The sequence below is a fragment of the Ceratotherium simum genome, chromosome 22 (assembly GCF_057802395.1).
Source record: "Ceratotherium simum simum isolate JZ-2026a chromosome 22, ASM5780239v1, whole genome shotgun sequence".
Lineage (NCBI taxonomy): Eukaryota > Metazoa > Chordata > Mammalia > Perissodactyla > Rhinocerotidae > Ceratotherium > Ceratotherium simum.
Window position 1 is genome coordinate 16,218,128 of NC_141921.1, and position 20,704 is coordinate 16,238,831.

Sequence of the window (20,704 nt, forward strand, 5' to 3'; positions counted from 1 at the left end):
ATCTCAGTCCTACCCATCCTGCTCCACCTCGTGTTCCCTGGAAGGAACGCCCAGCCCTGACTAAGGCCACAGCTCAGCTGGCAGGCAGAAGATCAGCACCACTGGTGAACTTTTCCCCATCACTTCCCCCTCCAGCATTCCCGACTGAGCAGGCTGAGGCAGTGGAGGGAGCAAGCCTCCTTGTCTCCCCGGGCCTTAGTTTCTCTATCTGTAAGGCAGAGAGAATGGTCCTGCCCTGGCTGCCTTCCAGGGCTGAGAGGAGGCTCTGATGATCACAGGGTAAAAGGCTTTGTAAATGCTGGTGGTCCAGCCCTGAGCCCCTCACTCCTGGGCCCTGATTAGGAGGGTGGAATCACAAGTTAGCCTGGAACCCAGCTCTGCCACCCCGGCAGGTCACCTAACCTCCCTGTGCCCCAGCACCCCATCCAAAGAAGGGGATCACAACAGTATCTTCCACATAAAATCAAGGTAAGAATTGACTATGATAAAGCACTAGATGCATATGAAGAGTCCCCAGCACCCTCTTCCTCCATAGGGAAATGATAGTGATTATTCAGAGAGGGCCCTGCCTCCCTCTGTGGAGAGAGCAGGCTAAAGTAGAATCATAGCTGTGAAATTAGGCACCTTTTTGGAGAACTCCAGCAGGAAACTTGGCCCTCCAGGGTGGGTTCCAGCCCAGCCAGTCTACCCACTGAGAACAACCCTCATTAACTGTCCAGCCGGGTGACAGCAGGTTTTAAAAATTGCCCTGCCCTTGCAGACACTCTTTAAGTGACAGAAGTGGCAGAGCTCTCTGAACATGTCCTTTGTAATCCAAACCTTTACAGAGTCTGAACAAGGAGTCTGCATGGGCTCTGGTTCCAGGCTGGCCTGAGCTCATTTCCAGCTTTGCTGCTTACTCACTGTGTGATTTTGGGCAAGTTATTTCCCTTCTCTGGGCCTCACTTTGCTTCATCTGTAAAGTGGGCAGGATATTCCCAACCTCTGAGGGGTCCTGTCTGGATTACAAGTATCAGGCAGAGAGGAAGTACATAATAATCCTCAAAGCTCTATTACCCCCATAGTCTAGATGAAGAAATTGAGGCTCAGAAAGGCTCCGTTGCTTGCCTCAGCTAGTAAGAAGCAGTGCTGGCTCTGAGTCCAGGACTCCCGCTCCTCACAGAAAAGTGTCCCCTTGTCCATGAGTATTTGCGGCCATGAGGAACGGCTCTGGCTGCTGGAGGCCAAGGACGAGTCTCAGGATTCCGCTTTATTCATCTTCCTTACAGGTCTCATGAGGCACAGCCAGCCACGTCCAGACCTCAGCACCAGGCCCTCCAGAATCAGAGGGGACAGGGCCATTATCAAGATGGGCACGGCGGGCATAGCTGGTGAGGCCGTGTGCCCTGTGCCCGCTGGAAGACTGGCAGACACAGGACAGGAAAGCAGCAGGCTTGTCCGAATGAACCGCACAGAGGGGACACAGTGACCTCGTCTCCAGAGCCAGGAGCTCAGCAGTCAGCGCTGTTCTTTTTACAGCCTGAGTCAGCCGGGAAGAGAGACGCTGCATCGCACTGCCCAAGTCCCTGTTGATTTATTAGGGCCATTTCTGAGTAAAACGCAAGAACTCTTCTTAAACTTCTGGCTCTGGACAACTTACTTTTAATTTTCTCTCTTTTATAGCTGGTGGAAGTGTCATATATCCTATGTTTTTGAAGGGTGATTTGGCAAAGCCAAAAATGCCCCTGTCCTTTGACCCTGTAATCCCTCTCCTACAAGGATTTGTACCAAGTCCTTGGTACAAAGTTGATCTTCACACAGTTTTTTATAACCGCCCCCAAATGAAAGCCACCTAAATATTTATCAATAGGGAATTGGTTAAATTAAGGATGGGCTATCAGTCAGCCATTACAAATCAGGCTGGAAAGAATATTGACTCACAGAGAAAATGCTCATTGGGGCCGGCCCAGTGGCGCAAGTGGTTAAGTGCGCGCGCTCCGCTGTGGCGGCCGGTGTTCACAGGTTCAGATCCCGGGCGCACACTGACGCACCGCTTGTCACGCCATGCTGTGGCAGCGTCCCATAAAAAGTAGAGGAAGATGGGCATGGATGTTAGCTCAGGGCTAATCTTCCTCAGCAAAAAGGAGGAGGATCGACATCGGATGTTAGCTCAGGCTGATCTTTCTCACAAAAAAAAAAAAAAAAGAAAATGCTCATTATAGATTGAGACAAAGCAAGTCCCATCCAGAATGATTTGCCTTGATTCCCAGAAGCTTAATCAGCTTTTCCACATTGGGGCCTGTCCTCTTGGAATGCTCCCTCTTGGCCCCAGCTGCCATGCTGTACAGAAGTCCAGGCTATCCTGCTGGAGACAGAGGAGGACGCGACCCCGTATGGAGAGAATGGACCCAGCCAAGTATCCCGCTGAATGCCACTGATGAGTAACTTCGGCAGCAGCATGGGGAGCAGAATCGCCCAATCCACAAAATCAGGAGAAATAATACATTGTTGCTGTTTAAAGCCACTGAGTTTTGGAGTGGTTGTTCTACAGCAGATAGATAGCTGAAACGCCCTGTTGCTTTCATTTCCCAGATTTTCAGAATGCAATGTAGACCATCGGAGCAGAAGCCCCCGTGTCTGAGCATCCAGCCTCGCTGTGCGCTCCTGGAAGGCAGAGCCTTGGGTCACCCCAATTATTGAAACTCCACCACTCGTCAGTCATCATGCAGCTGTCACAAACACCGTCACGTAGTAGGTGCTTAATAAATATTTATTGAATAAGTGAATAAATGTCTAGTTAACACACACTGCAGCTCTGTGAGGTAAGAGTTATTGTTTTATTATTCAACTGATAGTCATTCACAAGAGAAAAATGCAGATATTACAAAAGAAGAAAATAAAAATTACCCTTAATTCTACTACCCATAATTTCAATTAACATTTAGCATATAGGTATAGAAATTCAATTAAATTACATATGCATATTTCCTTTCAAAAATGTGATAAACATACTGTTTTGTAACCTGTTTTTTCCATTCAAAAAATCTTAACTTTCTTCCCATATCATTGAATGTCTATCTCCATTCAACAACGTTTTCAATGGCTGCACACGTTTGCCTGTGTCACTCAGTCAGGAGGCACACACCCGTGCTCCGCCTCACTCCCACACAGAGGTGAGCCCGCCCACCCTGTCTCCTGTGGGCACTCTAGGTCCCCACTGCCTGAGCCAAACTGGGCCGATCCACTTCTCTCATGTAGAAACTTAGGGTTGGGATCAGGAGACAGTCAAGTCAGCCTTGAGGGTTGTTGCAATGGTCCCCTGTAAATTCTGGCATTATACAGTGGTCACAGTCTGCCATGTGGAGCAGAACGTGCCTGTCTGTGAAGAGAAAAAGGGATAAAGCAGGAATGAGGGATGCAAACCATCCTGGGGGCAGTCTACTCACTGAGTCCAGATGTTTGTCAGCATCTGACTGCATCCCTGCCACTGGTTTGTGAGACTCTAACCTTTAAAAAATTCTTTTTTGGGGGCTGAAATTGGCTCGAATATGTTGATACGCACAACCAAAAAATCATAACAATGTTTACTCTAAGGAAATAAGGAAGATGGGACTCTCAGCCACAAGACCAGACCTCTGAGAACCAGTAAAAAGAAGAACAACCCAAGATAGGAGCATCTTGCCCCAGCAGCTTCTATAACCAAAGGCTGTACCAGCCACTTTACAATACCAGGTACATAGGCTGGAATGCGAGCTGCTTGATGGGAGGGCTCCAGAGCCCAGCAGTCAAGCCCACCCTCTCTGCTGTGGCCTCTACATTCCAGCCCCAGCAGCAAACATCTGTTGGACACCTGCCAGAGGCAGGGCTCTGTGCTCGGGGCACAAATGCACACAGACGCATAAAGTTCCACGTGCGACTCTGGGCAAGTCACTTCCACCTCTCTAGGTCTCAGTCTTCTCATCTGTAAACGGGTTGAAATGCACAATCCTAAAGTCTTTCCAGCTCTCACACCTCTAAATCTAAGACAAGGTCTGGATCCCAGCCCTCCAGGAAGAAGGTATATATAACAAGCCATAGAAGAGGAATTGAACTTTGAAACACCTTCACACCCATTGTCTCCTGTGATCCTCCCAGCAGCCCCACAAGGCAGGGCTCATTAGGCCAATTTTAGGGATGTGGAAATGGGACAAGCAGAGAGGTGAAGCAACCTGCCTGAGGGTACACAGCTATTGAACGGAAGAACTGGAACTTAAATCCAAGTCTGAGCCAGCTGCCCCATTGAGAGAAGGATCAAATAATCCTTGATCTTTATGACCACAGTTTTAAAGATGAAGAAAGGTTATAGGATGCAACTAGAGTAGTTAAATTCATAGAGACAGAAAGTAGAATGATGGTTGCCAGGGGCTGGGGGCAAGGAGGAATAGGGAATTGTTGTTTAATGGGTTTCAGGAGTTTCAGTCGGGAAGATGAAAAAGTTCTGGAGATGGATGGTGGTGACGGTGGCACAACAATGTGAATGTGCTTAATGTCACTGAACCGTACACTTAAAAATGATTAAAATGGTAAATTTTATGTTATGTATATTTTACCACAATTTTTTTAATGAGGAAACTGAAGTCTAGCAGGATAAAGGGAGTAAGCGCAGACCAGTTTATGAGCGTTCTGGGCACAGACTGGGTTCAATCTTCACATCTACCACTTGCTTACTTGCTTGACCTGGAGTAAATTACTCTGAAACTGTGCCTCAGTTTCCTTTTTGTGAAATGGGATAAAGCAGTACATCTAGGATTTGTAATGAGAATTAAAGGAGATAATTCCATACCACTCCCTTAGCCCTGCACCTGCGCGTGGTAAACTGTCAATATGCACAACATTATTACCACGAGGCTTCTCCACCTGGAGCTAGAAGAGCCTCGGAGGCCACTTGTTTCAACCCCTTCATCACAAAACTGAAGAGACTGAGGCTTAGAAAGGGACAGAGACTTGCCTGAAGTCACCCAGCGAACCTGTAACAGAGCCTAGAGTGGAACCAACCTAACCACCCCTCTCTGAGTCCAGAGATCTATGACTCCAGCCAGCCCACAGTGCTTTCTCTTTCTTAAGAGCTAAAGTGCCATGGATTCGGGGCATTAATTTCAAGCCTCAATGAGGAAGGGAGGGCTCCTCCAGCTCTCAACTGGTTCTCACTCGCCCCCTTCTGAGGCGTGAGTCAGCTCTGGTATAAGGAAGTGAGTCAGCCAGCTCTTCCGTGAGCAACGTGCAGGTGACTGCCAGGTGGCATCCAGGTGAGGGCTGGGTGGGGGAAGCCAGCACAGCCAGACACCAGCTGGATCGTGGCTGCTTGCTGGGGTGGAAGGTGGGGGTGGATGGGGTGAGCTGTGTGCCTTCTTTTGGATCCATATTGCCACGTGGTGGTATCTAGAAATTAAGAGGTCCAGGTTTCATATCTTCAATTTGCTACCAAATTCCTCCTTCAGTGTGAAGCCAGTGGCTTTAACCTCAGTGTGCCTTGGTCTCCTCAACTGTGCAGTTGATACATGAATAAACCTGATCTTGCCCTCAGCACAAGGTGTGGGGAGGACCCAAGGAATGAGGTGTGGGAGGTGTTTTGCATAGCTAAAAAGTGGCATCAGCATAAAGGACACTGTTATTTCACTTCACAGGAAAAATAAGGTTCTAAGAACAAAGCAGAGCCCAGCCAGGCTAATGTATCTGTTTTTCCCGTTAGTCCTTGGATGTCTCAGGGTCTCTGAGACACTCCAGTCTCCTTGCTCTTCCCCCACGCCTCAGGATGCCAGGTTAATTCCTCAGACGCAACCTCTATGGAGGGCCTACTGTACGCTGGGCCCAGGGACAAGCCACTGAACCCTCCCTGGAGCCCCACAAAGTCAAAATTATTCTGAGCCCCATTTTACAGAGAGAAAACTGAGGCTCACAGAGAGGAAGCCATCTCGTCAAGATGGCACTCCTAGCCAGGTGGAGCCGGGCACAGAGCCAGCCTGGGGACTGTTCCAGCACTCACCCTCTCTGTGGGCTAGAGGAAGAAAGCTCCTGGGGTCCCCTCCTTCCAACTCCAGAGACGCCTCAGAAAACAATACATGGAAATCCAAAGAGGCAGATCCCTGCCACCCTGAAGTAAATCAGACTTTGAGAATGGAAAACCCTGGAAATCACAATAATAGTTCCCATTTTTCAAGTATTTACTATATGCCAGTCACCTGACAGTCATGTTCTCACTTCCTGTCCTCAGTAAATCTTGAAGGTAAGTACTGATATTATTCCCATTTTACAGCTGGGGAAATTGAGACTCAGAAAGGCTAAGTAATATGTGCAAAGACATACAGTTAGCAGATCTGTCTCCGAAGCCTGTGCTCTACCCAGCACGTGTCACTGTCGGCCTCCTCATTCATTCATTCATTGCTTCATTCATTTATTACACACGTATAGCTCTTCCCTGTGCTAGGTAACTAGCTGGTTAGAAGGAAGACAGGCATGCCTGAGCCCCTGCCCCAAGAGGTCATTATCTGAGAAAAGATAAGGCTCAAATAATTGTAACTTAAGTGATAAGAGCCAGGCCCTGGTACCTGCTTGTGCTGCCTTTCCAGAATACAATGGACTCCATCCCTTCCTCTCCATCCCTGTTGGCCTTCAGGTGCCTGAACAAACACTGCTGCTCAGAGGTTTTGTTTGTTTATTTTTTTTAATTGAGGTGCTAGAACTCAGACCTACTACCTGTGTGATCTTGGGCAAATTACTTCCCTGAATCTCGGTTTTCTCTTTTAGAAAATGGAGACAAAAATACTCATCTCATAGAGTTCTTGTGGGGATTAAGTTAACTGGAATAATATTGTATTCACTCATTCAACAGACAGGTACGAGTCCCAGTACGCTGGAGTCTGGTTTTGGTGCTGGGGATGCTAGAGGAAGCAGACAGCAGACATTCCCTTAGAACCACGGAAAGATTGTTTTTTAAATAAAAGAAAAATTTTTTTTATTGAAGCATAATGTGCACATAGAAAAGTGCAAAAATTGGAAGTGTACAGCTGGATGAATTTTCACAAACCGAACACACCCATGTAACCAGCACCCTGATTACAAAACCCTACCAGCAAGGTCAGGACTAGGGTGTGGCAAGTGAGCCACTCACCTCCCCGAGTAAAATTTAAGAGTGGGCCACAAGGCTCAGTCATCAAGATAAATATTTTTAATGCAATATTTTTAAAAAATCAAAATTAATGCAAAAAATCCACGATGACAAAATATCAAAATATTAAATAAAGACAGGGTTAGTAACAGTGCCGTATTGAGTCATATTAAAGCTCGGGGCAAAAAGAAAAAAAATCAGTGATATTGATCACCTGCCTCACCCTAGTCCCAGCCCTGATTATCAGCCCCCCTCATAGTAACTACCCTCCCTCCGAGGGTAGCTGTTCTCCAGACTTCTAATGCCATGTAGAAGTTTTGCCTGTTTTTGAACTTTATATGCATGAAATCACACTCTCTTGCATGTGGCTTCTTCCACTCAACATTATGTCTGGGAGATGTATCCATGTTGTTGCATTCCGTGAAAAGACGTTTAAACAAGGGAACGACGCGGTCCGCTCATTTTAGAGGGCGTTTTAGACCAGTGTGGAGGCAGGTGGGGGGATGAGAGAGCAGGGGCTCTAGACTGTGCTAGCCGCAGAGCCAGCGGGAGAGGAAGCGATGGAGTCCAATGGTATTATGGAAAGACAGAGTCCACAAGATTGACTGGATATTGGGGATGAGGGAGAGAGAGGAGTCAAGGAACATGCCAGATCTCTGGCTTGGGCAATTGGGTGGATAGAGGAGCCATCTCTGGGGTGGGAACTAGGAGGGACGGGGAAGATGATGAGTTTAGATTTAAACGCGGTGAATGCCAGATACCTGTGGGACATTCAGAGGGCTGTCTTGGAGGCAGCTGGACAGACAAGCCTGGCGCTCGCTAGAGAATGGAGGAGGGATATGTTCCTTCAGTATCCCCCAGCATCAGCGAGCAAGCGGTGCCCTGATGAGAGCCTTGAAGAAGGCCGGGGAGGGGCACACGGAAAGATAAAGAAGGCAAGCCAAAGAGTTCTCCGAGAGCAGGTGGTTTGAACAAGTGTGCAAATCAGAATGAGAAATTAAACACACACAACTGTCCCGCTTGGCCCATCAGGCCTTCCTGGAGTCCAACACCGTGTTTACCTGCAGCCTGGGAGGATTTGAGTTGCAAAACATCCTGCGGATTAGGGGCTCTCGCGTCCCAGGCCCAGAGAGCCCCCCTTGCATCAGAGGCCGCTGACTCAGCACAGCCTCTTCTCGTTGGCTGTCAGGGACGCTTGCCTTCAAATACCAAAAAAAAAAGCCTTTTCGCGGCCGCTTTACTCACTTGCTTGTGACTGGAGAGCCGCTAGGACCGCCCAGCACAGCCGCCGGAACCGCGTGCGTGCTCTCCGGCACGAACCAGGCTCCGGCATCGCGCGGCCACCTGGCACCGCCCCGCCAGTCCCAGAGAGCTCTTTTCCTCCGACTGGCTAGGGCTGGAGCTGCTTGGAATCAGACCCAGAAAAAGCCCGCCTTTCTTCCAGGGGTAAAGGCAGCCTCCAGGGAGCAAAGCTGCCAGTGTGAGCGCGGCTTGGGGTGGGGGGTGGTGCTTGCTCCCTCCAAGCTGAGCGGTCGGGCCCCACAGCCTCCTCACACCCCCTTTACAGCCTCAGGGGAGAGGAGGCTGAGAGTTCCTCGTATCCTTTCTCTGCTCAAAAACTCTCCGTGGTCCCGCACTGCCCACTGAATAAAGCCCAACTCCCATACCTGGCATTGGAGGGTCTTTGTGACCCCACCTCTTCAGCTTCTCTCACTCAAAAATCCCCGTTTTATCTCCTGTCTCTCCCAACCCCCTACACTCCAGCCAGAGGGGCTGCTTAGCCTGGCTCTCTCTGCCTGAAGCTGCTCCTTCACAGCCCCCTCCAACCATTGCACCTCCCCACCCCCCCATCGCAACCTACCAGGCTCAGATGCCATTTCGTGGGCTTTTTCTGGTGTTCCCTCCCTGGCTGGAGTTAAATCCTGTTTCCCAGGACTCAGCCATCCCAAAATTAAACTTGCCCACCTGACAATCTCTCTCTGATCCAGTGTCAGTAGCTTCTGATGAATTTACCTCTAAACAGTAGCCTCCAGCAGTCATAAAAGTTTTACAGAGAGAACACCCAGAAATGGAATTTCAAGCAGGTCATGGGGTCTGTTTGGGCAGGTACGGTGGGGTGGGGCAAAAGTAAGGCTGTTTTTCTGGCCATTCTGCTTTGTCTTCAAGTGCCACCCTGACCTAGGAAGGGGAGTTGATTGAATTTCTCACGTCATGAATCAGCACCGTTTATTTGGATAAACTTTTATACACGTCTGTTTTTCGTCAGGCCATCCCAGGAGGGGATCATTATACCCATTTTACAGATGTGAGTCCTGAGGCTCAGAGAGGAGAAGAAATTTCAGTGATGTTTGGCAAGTAGACAGCAGAGCTGGGACTCAGGAGTCCAATCCAGGGCTCCACCATCAGCCTCTGAGTGTGGTCTAGGGATTCTTTCTTCCTGTCAGCAATTACTCTCTGCCTGTCTGCTATCTTTGCATATGTTCTTCTCTCTGCCAAGAATTGCCTTCCCTCTGATCCACCTGGTGAACTCATATTCAGCCTTCTAAACTCTCCTCAGCACACCCTCTCCCTTCCCTGAAGCTCTCTCTACTCCCTCTCCTTCCTCTGTGGTCCAAGTTCTGCTCCTGTACACATTTTTATCCCTGTACACTCAACTCAGTACTGTTGCTCTGCATCTCCCCTCTTGCAACCTCTCCAGTTTGGGGCTCCATAGGCTAGCAACAGGCTCGTATGCCTCTGTCCCTGGGGAAGTGGCCAGCACAGGGCCGGCCTGGAGAAAGAAAGGGTGCCTGATTGTGAGTGTGACCCATGGGCTGAGTAGGGCATACCTGCAGCTGGGAAGAGGCATATACAGTAGACTTGATGTGCTAAGAAACAGGGAGCTATGTAAAGACTCCGAGCAGGGAAGTGGAAAACCCGAAAGGTACAAGACTGGAAGCATTGACAGGAAACAGGCAGACTAGCTGCTCCTGTGTTCATTCATTCCTGCCTTCCTGTACTCCTTCACCCATCTATCTCAGCTACTGAAGCCGTCCTCCAGGTGCTCAGTCTGGGGAAGGCAGACAGGACAAGCAGCACATTAAGAAACACCAAAGGGTAAAGGAGAGCAAGATTCCCTCTTGGTGGACTCGGGGACACTTCCCGGAGGAGGCCCCAGTCCAGAGGTGCTCTATGCTCTCAGAAGCATTTTGGCATGTGGAGGTGGAGGTGGAGGGAGCCAGGGAGAGAAAGCAACCTGAGCAAAGGTAGAGATGTAGAAAGTGCTGGTGTGAGGGTGAGGCTGAGCTAGTAAACTGGTGCCCTGAGGGCCGTGATGGCCAGGCTGGGCCTTGTTCCCTCCATGACAATGCTGGACATATGAGCAGGCAAGTGGGACTGGAGGAGAGGCCAGAGGAACTGGAGGCCCTGCAGGCAGCGGGGACGGATGGAGGATGAGGTGGTGGAGAAGGTGAAATCAGCAGCGCTTGGTGGCCTCTGGTACCGGGAAGAGGAGAGAGGTGGCCCCAAGCTTTCCAGGCTGAGCAGCTGGGAGACCACAGAAATAGGAGCCATGGGCAGGGGTGTGCCAGAAGGGGCCTGCCTTCCCTTACAGGGCCCCATGCCCAGCCAGGATGCCCCCTCGGCCAGCACTGGATACATAGCCCAGGCAGAGGACTCCAGGGATCATATGGTCAGCTCTGCCTTCTCCTTTCCATCAGAAACTAACTCCTCCACAGGGAAAGGGACCCTCAGCTTAACCTCGGGATTTTGGCCAGACCTTTGGACTGAGGTCTTTCCTTCACTGTGTCTCAAGTAAGGCATGGGTCTAGAAGAGGAAATCAGGTGAAACAATACCACTACCACTAAAGGAAGATTTACCGTGTGTCAGCATGTGCTAAGTACTTCATGAGCTTATCTGGAAATTGTAACTCATGATAGCACACAGGGTTGATGGTGGTATTAATTTCATCTCACCCATAAGAAAACTGAGGCTCGTAGACCAGCACTTGCCTAGGATCAGGCCAGTGGAGCTGGTTCAAACCCAAGGTCTCCTGTGTTCTTACCATTCCTATTTTTTTTTTTTTAAGATTTTATTTATTTATTTTTCCCCCCCAAAGCCCCAGTAGATAGTTGTATGTCATAGCTGCACATCCTTCTAGTTGCTGTATGTGGGACGCAGCCTCAGCATGGCCGGAGAAGCGGTGCATCGGTGCGCGCCCTGGATCCGAACCCCGGCCGCCAGCAGCGGAGCGCGCACACTTAACCGCTAAGCCACGGGCCGGCCCATTACCATTCCTATTTTTCATACTTACCTATCACCATAGATTCACAGGTACTGTCAGGAGTAGAGCAAGGCTTCACAGAGGAGGTGACAGTAAAGCCCAAAGAAGAGGTGGGTACGGATTTCCAGGCAAAGGGCCCAGCCTGTGCTAAAGCAAGGCTTGGCTGGCAAACAAGAATGTGGGGGGTAGAGAGAGGGAAGGAAGAAAAGCGTGGAGCGAGACCTCCCATAGTCTAACAAATACTTAAATACCACTTACCACATAACAGACGCTGTTCTCAACACTTTACAAACATTAACTCACTTAGTCTTCATAACAAACCTATGAGGTGGTACTATTATTATCCCTAGTTTACCGAAGTTATCCAGTGGCGGAGTGAAGGCTCCAGAGTCCTCGCTCTTTAAGTGCTACCCTATGCCGCTCCCAATTTGCCTTTACAGCCGGGTACTAGCTCCACCATTTTGCTAGAGGCCGCTGAGGCTCAGAGAGGCGTGCACACTTGCTCAAGGTCACACAGCGAGAGCGGTCCCCGAACCCGGGGTCTAGGGAGCGGGGCCGACCTGCAGCCAGAGCGAGGACCGGACCCGGAGCCCAGCTGCCCAGTCCCCCGTCCCGGGCCCCCTCCCCGCGGAGCCCCGCCCCGGACGTGCCCCAGGCCCCGCCCCCCAGACTCGGCCCACATCCCCACACACCGGCAGCGCCAGCCAATGGCTGGGGTCCTATAAACACTACCACCCGCGAGCTCACCGCAAGAAGCTGGAGGTAGCTCCGGCAAGCGTGGAGATCGCGGGCCTGGGAGCTAGCTCGCCAGGGAGCCGGAGGCCAAGCGACCGGAGTCAGAGTCGCAGTCGGAGTCTCGGGGCCGGAGCAGGAGCCTGAGCCGGAGAGCGCCGCCCGCCCGCCCGTCGCCGCCCGCACCCCCGGCGCTGCCAGAGCCTCCGGCGGAGCGCGGCCATGGATCCCAGCAGCAAGGTGAGTCGCGCGCCCGCGGGCCCTCCCGACCCGGAACAAAGGCGCGGACCCCCCGACCCCTCCCCTGGCCTGGGCCTCCCCAGAGGCACAAAGGCGCGGATCCCTGCCCACCCCTCCGCCGGCCTGGGCTTCCCCCGCTTCCCGGCCACGCTGTGCGCCCGGCTGGGCGGCGCGCGTCTCTGAGCCTCTCTCGGCGCCGGCCTAGAGCGCAGCGCCCTGCCGGGGCGGGGGACGCGGGTGGGCATGGGTTCGGGATCTGGCAGGCGCGAGGGCGCCGCGTGCGTGGTTGGCGCCCGAACTGAGTGTCTGGCTTCCTTCCGGGGGCGCCGCGCACTCCACGCGGCCCGGAGGGGCCGGGGGACCGAGGGCCCGGGCGCGGCACGTCGCTCACGATCTCCGGGGCTGCGGCTCCGCGCCGACTCCTCCCGGCGCGGGAGGGGCCTGCGCGCGGCGCCCATTGGCTGAGCCGGCCGAGCCCCCGGCCCGGCCCCAGCCCCGGCGCGCGGAGGAGGCGGGACCCGCTGCTCCACTTTCCCGGGCGCCGAACTACGCGCGCGGCCTGGTGCTTAGTGTTTAACGCCGCCTCGCGCCGTCCCCGCTCCAGCCCTCCGAGGTTTCGTGACGGAGGACACTTTCTTCAGGCCGGGGCTCCAACTCCAGGGTGCCTGGCTCCAGGGTGGAGACGGAAAGCCGGCCTCTGAGGCCCTTCTTTCCGAGTAGTGGAGGCCACGGAGCTTTTCCCCGGGGAGACGTGCTCCGAGGTGGCGCGTTTCCCTGCTCCGGCGGGGCTGCTGAGGGCCGGGCGGAGAGAGCACCCCGGGCGCCGCCGCGACCCGGGGCGCCGGCGCCGGGCAGGGGGCCCAGGCTGGAGTGCAGCGGAAGGAGCGCATGCCTGGAGGCCGGGGGAGGAAGGACTCCGTACCCTGAATGGATGAGGACTCTTCTCCCTCTGGGAGCAAACCGCTGCCTAGATAGGATCTCTTTACTCGTCTTTAAACGGGCTTGTCCTGCCGAGGATCTTTGTGACTTTCCCAGAACGATTCCTTTTCAACAGATACTTATTAAGCCTCTCCTGTGTGCCGGGCGGGCATTGTTTCTTCCCTGCCTCCCTTCTTCCCCCTTGTATAGAATATTTTCAAGTCACTTTTTTCTTTGAAACGCTCCCTTTTATCCTCTTGGATTTTCCCATCTGCTCGGCAGGGAAGGCGCGAGGATGCCCATTTTTTTACCTGGAATGCGGGGATAGGACTGAACCCTGCCCCGCCCTTCCTGGGGACTGTGGAGGCGTCCGGTGGGACTGCGCGGGGTCTTGGCTGGGCAGAGTGGTGCGTGACAGTGACGCCAGGCTGTACCCTCAGCGGGAAGAGGGTCTTGTTGAATCCAGACAGCTTGCTACTCCCTGCCTTGGCCCTCTGTCTTGAGGGGAGACCCTGAGCCCCGCAGGCAATTCCTGGCAATCGTAGGTGAGCCATTATATAACATAGGTGAGCTGGGATATAACAAAATAAAAATAAAACGAGAAGCGGTTTTAGCTGGTGGTAAGGGCTTGAGACCCCGAAGTCCAGATAGTCGCTGTGCTACCTTAGGGCTCTGGCGGGCCGCTTCACCTCTCTGGGCCTCAGTTTCTCCGTCGTAAGAGAGTGATAACTTTTTTCACTTCCTGCACCATTGCGGGACCTGGGTGTGTGCTTGTTGAGTGGATAAGTGACTATTCTGAGTGGAGACGGAAAAGTGGAGGAGAAAACCACCAATCCATTACAGTTTACTGGGCTTTTGGTAAAATGCTTTTCAGTGTCACTGACCCTCCATATGATCCTGCTGGTTCTTGGACCTGGAGCTCAGAGAAGGGAAGTAACTATCCAGAAGTCACACAGCTAGTAAGTGGCTGGATTTGAGCCCAGGCAAATCAGAAAGGGCTTTCAGCCTCCACCGCCCCTTTGCACCACAGCCTTTCTTGAATTTTGGCCTGAGGGGAGAGAGTTTGCCCAAGTGCCAGCTGGTTCTAAGTGCCGTAGTAGGTGAGTATTTTTCACATAGTACCCTCCAAGCTTTTGATTGTCTGCCCCATCAGTAAATAATTTTGGAGTACCTCCTTCCCAGTGGTTTATCTGTATTTATTAATCTGTATTAATAATTCATGTACATGCACTGTTGTACTGGTAGATTATATACCTACATGAAATAGAAATTTCAAAAGACAAATACAGATAGCAGTTATAGTAAAAAAAAAAATTTTTTTTTTTTTTCTTTCTCGCTAAACCTATGGATCATCCTGTATAGGTTCTGGAATAAAGCCCTTCCCCTTGGAGACTGCTGATGTGATTAGCAAGCACAGGCCTTTTGTGCAGGATGTTAGACCGAGGCCTGGAGAGGTGGTTTCACTTGCCAAGGTCTTAAAACCAGGTGTGTCTAGCTCCCAAGTTCTCTCCGCTGTGTCCCTCTTCATCTCCTGGAAACTGGAACTTGACTCAGCGGACTTCCCCGTGTTCAGTCGGCTCCTCTGCGGCTCACTGTAGGAGTTTAATTGACTAGGAAGTAGGGAGGGGACAGGTTGAATCCCCTCCCCTCCCAGCAAGGGGTTTGCTCATGCTCCCTCCTGGACAGCTGGCAAGGGTGAGTGCTCTGGCCGGTGCTCCCACCCAGCCCTTTGTGAAGAACTCCCAGCTAGTCTCTCCTGGTGCCGCTCCATGGCCTCTGCCTGCCAGCTCTGCCCTCCAGACGAAGGGGAAATCAGAAATCTGCAGGGTGCCTCAGCCCCTCAGCGGTACAAAGAGCAGAGGCTTTTGAAGTCCTGCAATGTGGTTTCCAATTCCAGCTTAGCTCAGTTGCCTGTCTGCAGAACGATGTCATTTTTATCATTAGAGTGTCTGTAAGAATTCAGGAAAAAAAGTGTCTGTCCCCATAGGCTCTCCATAAACACTCCTTGCCTCTTTGCACACTCATGATGCATTGCACTTAGCTAGGCACCAAGTGACCTGTACCTGGGATGCGGCCTCTGTCCAGAAGTCTGGCATTCTGGCAATGTGTGCTTTTGGGGAGCCCCAGGATACCCAGGCCATGAGTATCACTTGGTCAGGTAAATCATTAAAGCTCCTGCTGGCCAATTCTTCTGCAGCAGGGGTTTGTAGGGAAGCTGGTTTGCAGAGGGAGCACATGGTTGAGGGTGCCAGGCCTAGAGATGGGTCAACTAATGTGGCTGCCCAGCCTCCCCTGTGAGGGAGATACAAGGTGCAATGACATCACGGTCCAATGAAAAATGACTTTCCCAAGGTCACACATTAGCCTCCTACTGCAAAACACACTGCCAGCCTTTCTAGGGTGATATAAGAGGATAAACGAAAATCTGAGCAGGAAGAGACTTTTCTAGTGCATGGCCCAGCCTTCCTATTTGACAGATGGGGATACTGAGGCCAGAGAAGGAAAAAGACTTGTCCGAGATAAGGCTGTCACAAAAAATTTGAGATGTTCTACAATGCAAAAAAAAAAGGATGCTTTCTTCTCCACAGCCCTGTCTTCTGTGCCACCTCCACTCATCCCGAGAGAGCAAGAATTCCCAGACTCCAGGACTTTCCGAGCTCTTTCTGGGTGCAGTAGGAGTCTAAAAGTTGGATTAGATATAACTTGACAACTGAAAGCCTTCTGTGATGGAAACAAAACATGTCCTCACGAAACTCTGACCTTGGGGAAGTGGCTTGCCTCAGAACCTTGCTTTTCTTCCCTGTAAAATGGGGGTTCCCCCATTGTGGATGTGATGAGGCTCACCCAGTGCCCTAAATCAGGGTGGTGGCGATTTTAAGTGGAAAGACATTTTGTGTGGCAGTTAGGGTGTGCAGAGTGTAAACATCTCCATGATGATCCTTGTCCCGTGCCTCTGAGCCGTTCAGAGACCCGACCCTGCTTGCCCTGGAGCTGGGTCAGCCCTTAATCCCCCGTAATCAGCTTGTGACTTCAGGAAGCTCAGCTCTACCCAGTGCTCTGCTCCTGCTCCAAGGGTACAGGCCTCCAGTGTCCCCCTCCCCCAGGCTGGCAGAGCCGGGGAGGCCTGGAACAAAGGGGGAAGTGTGCAGCCTTGGCCTGGGACCTGCAGCCTCACCCCTTCCCCCAGCTCACTCCTGGGCATGGAGGTGACAAAGCCACTCAGTTCTCAGGGTGGTGGAAGCTGAGAAGGCTCCTGGTTGGACTCCTGGGCTCAGAAAGGCTGGGTCCAGGCCTGTAGGCCCAGGCCTGGCCACCAAAACAAACCTCCAATTGTTCCCTCCCTGCATGGGAGGGGTGGAGTGGAGCCCGAGGCTCCGCCATCCAGCCACTGGCCGGGGAGGCCGTAGCTAATGCAGAAGCGTTGGGGTTTTGCCATAACTGAGCAGGGCTCTCAGGCCTTGAGCTCAGCAGAAGGAGGGCAGAGTTCACCCTCTCTAAGGCTTCAGCAGCACCACCTTGCTGGCTTCTGCCTCCCCAGGGCCTCGGCACCCTGGAAGGGGAGAGAGCTCTTGCCAGACCCCAGCTTATGGAGCCTTTGGCCACCAAGGCCTCTGCTGGACAGGACATGACCCAGCCCGGAGTCTTGGCATTTGGGTGTGGGGAGAAAAGGGCTCTACCGGTTGTCCTCAGGCCAGCCACAGCTCCTGCTGGAGCTTGTTTCTCAGCTGTGGTGGTGTAATAGCTACCTCTCTGGGTCGGGTGGTGGATTTTTTTTGTTACAGAAGTAGTGGAGCCACCTATAGAGAAGCATACAAAGCGAAAGAGGAAATGTCTTCTCCCAGCTGTAATGGTTTGGTGCTTATTCACAGACCTCTTGTGCATGTGTATATGGTGCCTACAGGTGTATTTTTTATGTAACTGGATCACACTTTCTACGTAGTTCTGTGCAGCCCTGTGCAGCCCATCCTGTTTGCCCACCATCCTTTAGAGGTAAATACGTAGTGTTTCTCTCTGTGCGTACAAGCAAGTGCCTTGTACAAGTTCATTATCTCCCCCTTCCTTACACCAAATGTCCATCCTCTACATTGTTTGGACCTGGCTTTTTTCCCTTAACAATCTACCCTGGAGCTCTTTTCATATCAAGTACATACAGATGTGTTGCATTCTTTCCAAGAGCTGCATAATATTCCATTACAGGCATGTCCCACCAGGATTAGGACATAGCACCCCCATCACTTTCTTTCTTCATACCACTCACCACCTGATGTACTTTAGGTATTTATTTTCTGCTCACCTCCCACCCCCACTAATATCAACTTCCACGAAAGCAGGAATTAGGTTAAGTTGATTGCTGAATCCCCATTGACTAGAATACTGTTGGAAATGAGCATTCAGGCATTATCTTTCCTTAGTAATATAATTTATTTTTCTTAGAAAACTTCTCTTATAGAGAACTGGCGGTCTTAGGGGAAGGGATTTTTTCCGGTTCACACAAGTCGGGGAGCTTGGACTTAAACTTGTCTGCAGCGAGTATCGGGGACTTTTGCATGTTCCCATGGTCTTATCACATTAATTTTATCATCATCGTATTGGTGCCCATCTCACCAGCGAATGGATACCTCTCAGGGGTGTCAGCTTCTCCAGATGTCCAGGTCCTGACCTAGGGCCACGCACACAGCCCAGGGAGCCAGTTGTTAGCATTTAACATCCTGTTTTAGGACAAACACATTTTTGGATATTTGGGGAGGGAGATTTGGTTTTGCCTGGAAGGCTTTGAAAATCCTGTGCAGTTCATGTGTTGGGTTTGCACATAGCAGTTCAAGGGACCTGGGTAAGGTCCCCGTCTGCCACAGCCACTCAGCTCTACCATTGTAATACAAAAGCAGCCATAAATAGTATATAAACAAATAAGTGTGGCTGTGTTCCGATCAAATGTTATTAATGGTGACTGAAATTTGAATTAATTTTCATGTGTCTCAAAATATTAGTTGTCTTTTTCTTTTTTCCAACCACTTTAATATGTAAAACCCATTCTTAGCTGGATTTGGCCCATGGGCCGTAGTTTGCCAACCTTGGCTTACAGCGAAATCCACTGAAATGGCCAAAAGGTTTCTGAGCTTGGGCCTAGATTGTCCTGGCTCAGACTGGACAAGGCCCAGCGAGTTGCTGGAATGGAATTTGACCTCCAAAGGAAGCACCAGGTAGAAACCTTGTTTCCTTCAGGGACCAGTACCCGGAAGCAGCGGGGAGGACATGAGCAGGAAGGGCATAGAGTTTGGCATCAGAGACCCCCCAAGTTGAAGCTTCACAGAAGCCAAGGGTCTTCTGCTTATCTGCTTTTTCCTCTCTGGCCTGCCATCTTCTCATCTGTGAAGTGGGAGCAATCTCACCCAGAGCGTGTCATGGTGGTTAAATCAGGATGCATAGGCAGCCCCTGGCACAGTGCCCAGTGCCACTAGTGCTGCTGCTGGTGCTGATAAATGCAGCAGCTCCCTCCCCTCCTCTGTGCTTTAAAGATTGATGAGTACCTTCTGCCTCCAGGGCCCCTTTGGGGTGCAGGGGAGGCTCAGCGTGCAGAAGCCCTGACATCACTGGAAGGCTTGAAGGAAATGGCTTCAAGAGGAGTAAATGCCTGAGGTCAGCTGAAGGTCAGGATTGGGAGGGTTAACCCATCAGTCGTCTTTTTGAAAAGACTTGGCAGGATGGAGGAGGTCCGAGGGTAAAATGCCAGTCTAGGAATACAAAACACTCCAGTCCCAGCCCTGGCTTTTGTTTCCTGAATATCGTGGGCCCCTGCCCTCTGACCTTAGGCTCCCCATCTATCATACAAGGGTGTTAACAGCAATTCTGCAATTTCTTAGGCTTCTTTCTTTTTTAATGCCCAGAATTTTGTTCAAATGAAATCTTAGAAAGGAAACGTAGACAAAACAAACAATAAGGGAGCTGGAGCTGTCATGGATCCCGTAAACTCCTGCCCCGCCCTGTCCCCGCTGTCCTTAGAACTGGGGAACAAGCAGGTAAAAAGGCTCCTGTCCCATGCTCCAGGGTACCTCAGGCAGCCATGTGGGGCGCTGTGGGAGGAGGAGGGGATGGGAGTGATATCTGGATTGTGCTGGCTCCAGGATCCTCCTCCCATAGGGAACGCCCTGCCTCTGAATGACAGTAGCCCTGTGCCCTCCTTCTACCAATATTGACCAAGGGCCTGCTGCAGGCCAACCCAAGGCTGGAGCACTGTGCTGAGGAAGGGCCCTCCGGGTCAAAAGGCCACAGTGCTCAGCAAGTTATGCAACATGGCCGGGCCATCAGCTTCCCAGTGTGTGGGAGGAGAGGTCCCGAAGCTGACACTTCATTGATGCCTTCTGGGAGAGGGAGAGCTCCCAGTGGGCCTCCATACCCCCAGAATCGGGATAGGGTGGCAAGGGGTAGGGGCGTGACATCCTCCTCTGCTGGACCCTGAGCCCAGGCCTTTGCTGAACTGAGAGGCCTGAGCCACTCCTAGGAGGGTCAGGATTGCACTCGGGTCTGACTTCGGAGGTCTTTGCTCTGTAGCCCTGGGGGTTGGGGTTGGGAGTTGGGGGTGACTATTAGCCTGTTTCCACCTCTCAGAGCTGATGTTCCAGTACTCATCAGGGGTTTGGTAAATGGCCAAGTTAAAATCTGTTAGGATGAACACCATTCTGGCAGAACAGATAAGTCTTGTCCAAAAGCTAATATCAGAAGTGGGGGGTTTTCTTTGTTTTACAAAGGTTCTGTGCTATGCCTCACCCTGGGCACTGTAAGTCCCATTCTTAAGGGATTTTCCAGTCTGGTGGAACAGCAGATGGGTATTCCCAACTGCCTGGAGCAAAAGCTGGAGACTGTAGAGGACACAGCAAGGGCAAAGGACTGGAAGAGATGGTATGTTCTAGAAGGTAGCCCCATCCCCAGGGGGTGGTAACGGGTGGCCGGGGGTCCAGATTCTGGGCTCTTCATTGCTTCTCCACCCCTAAAAGGCTTCCACAAGAAATCTGGAAGCTGTGGGGTTTGTACAAACCCCTCTCTAAGGCATTACCAAGGAGTCTGTCAGCGTGGCACCTAAATAAATACGTGTTCAATGAATGGACTTTATCACCGAGTTTCAGTTCCAGCCACAGGGCTGGTGGGGGCAGATGGTGCCATGGTGGCCCCGTTGAGGGTGGCTTCCCGTCCTTTCCTGGTTCAACAAACTTGTCGAGTGAACCCTGCCGGGCTCCATGATGGGCCGTGATACAGAACTTGACAGCAACCCTTTAGGGGAGGAACTCTTATCCTCATTTCCTATGGAAACTTTTCCTATGGTGGTCCAGAGCCAGGACCACCACGTGTCCCAACTCCAGGGTGAAGGGAAGCAGCTCTCCACATCTCGGCCTGGGTTTCCTGATTCCAATTCCAGCAGTGATCAAGCTGAGTG

At 51.7% G+C, this 20,704-nt stretch overlaps 1 protein-coding gene and 1 long non-coding RNA gene across 2 annotated transcripts in view; one reads left to right on the plus strand and one right to left on the minus strand.

The window, feature by feature from the left end:
• Positions 1-2,523: 2,523 nt before the first annotated feature.
• Positions 2,524-11,963, minus strand: LOC147914075 (uncharacterized). The gene is made up of 3 exons (XR_015555768.1): positions 8,985-11,963; positions 8,185-8,322; positions 2,524-3,358 (listed from the first exon to the last, which is right to left on the minus strand). It is a non-coding gene; the product is annotated as an uncharacterized LOC147914075 (long non-coding RNA).
• A 173-nt stretch (positions 11,964-12,136) lies between these two features.
• SLC2A1 (solute carrier family 2 member 1) overlaps positions 12,137-20,704 on the plus strand; it is a 28,792-nt gene continuing 20,224 nt past the window's right edge. The window contains exon 1 of the mRNA XM_004443143.3: positions 12,137-12,357. Within this exon, the coding sequence (XP_004443200.1) occupies positions 12,340-12,357 (18 nt within the window). The 5' untranslated portion in view covers positions 12,137-12,339. The remainder of the gene's footprint in view (positions 12,358-20,704) is intronic.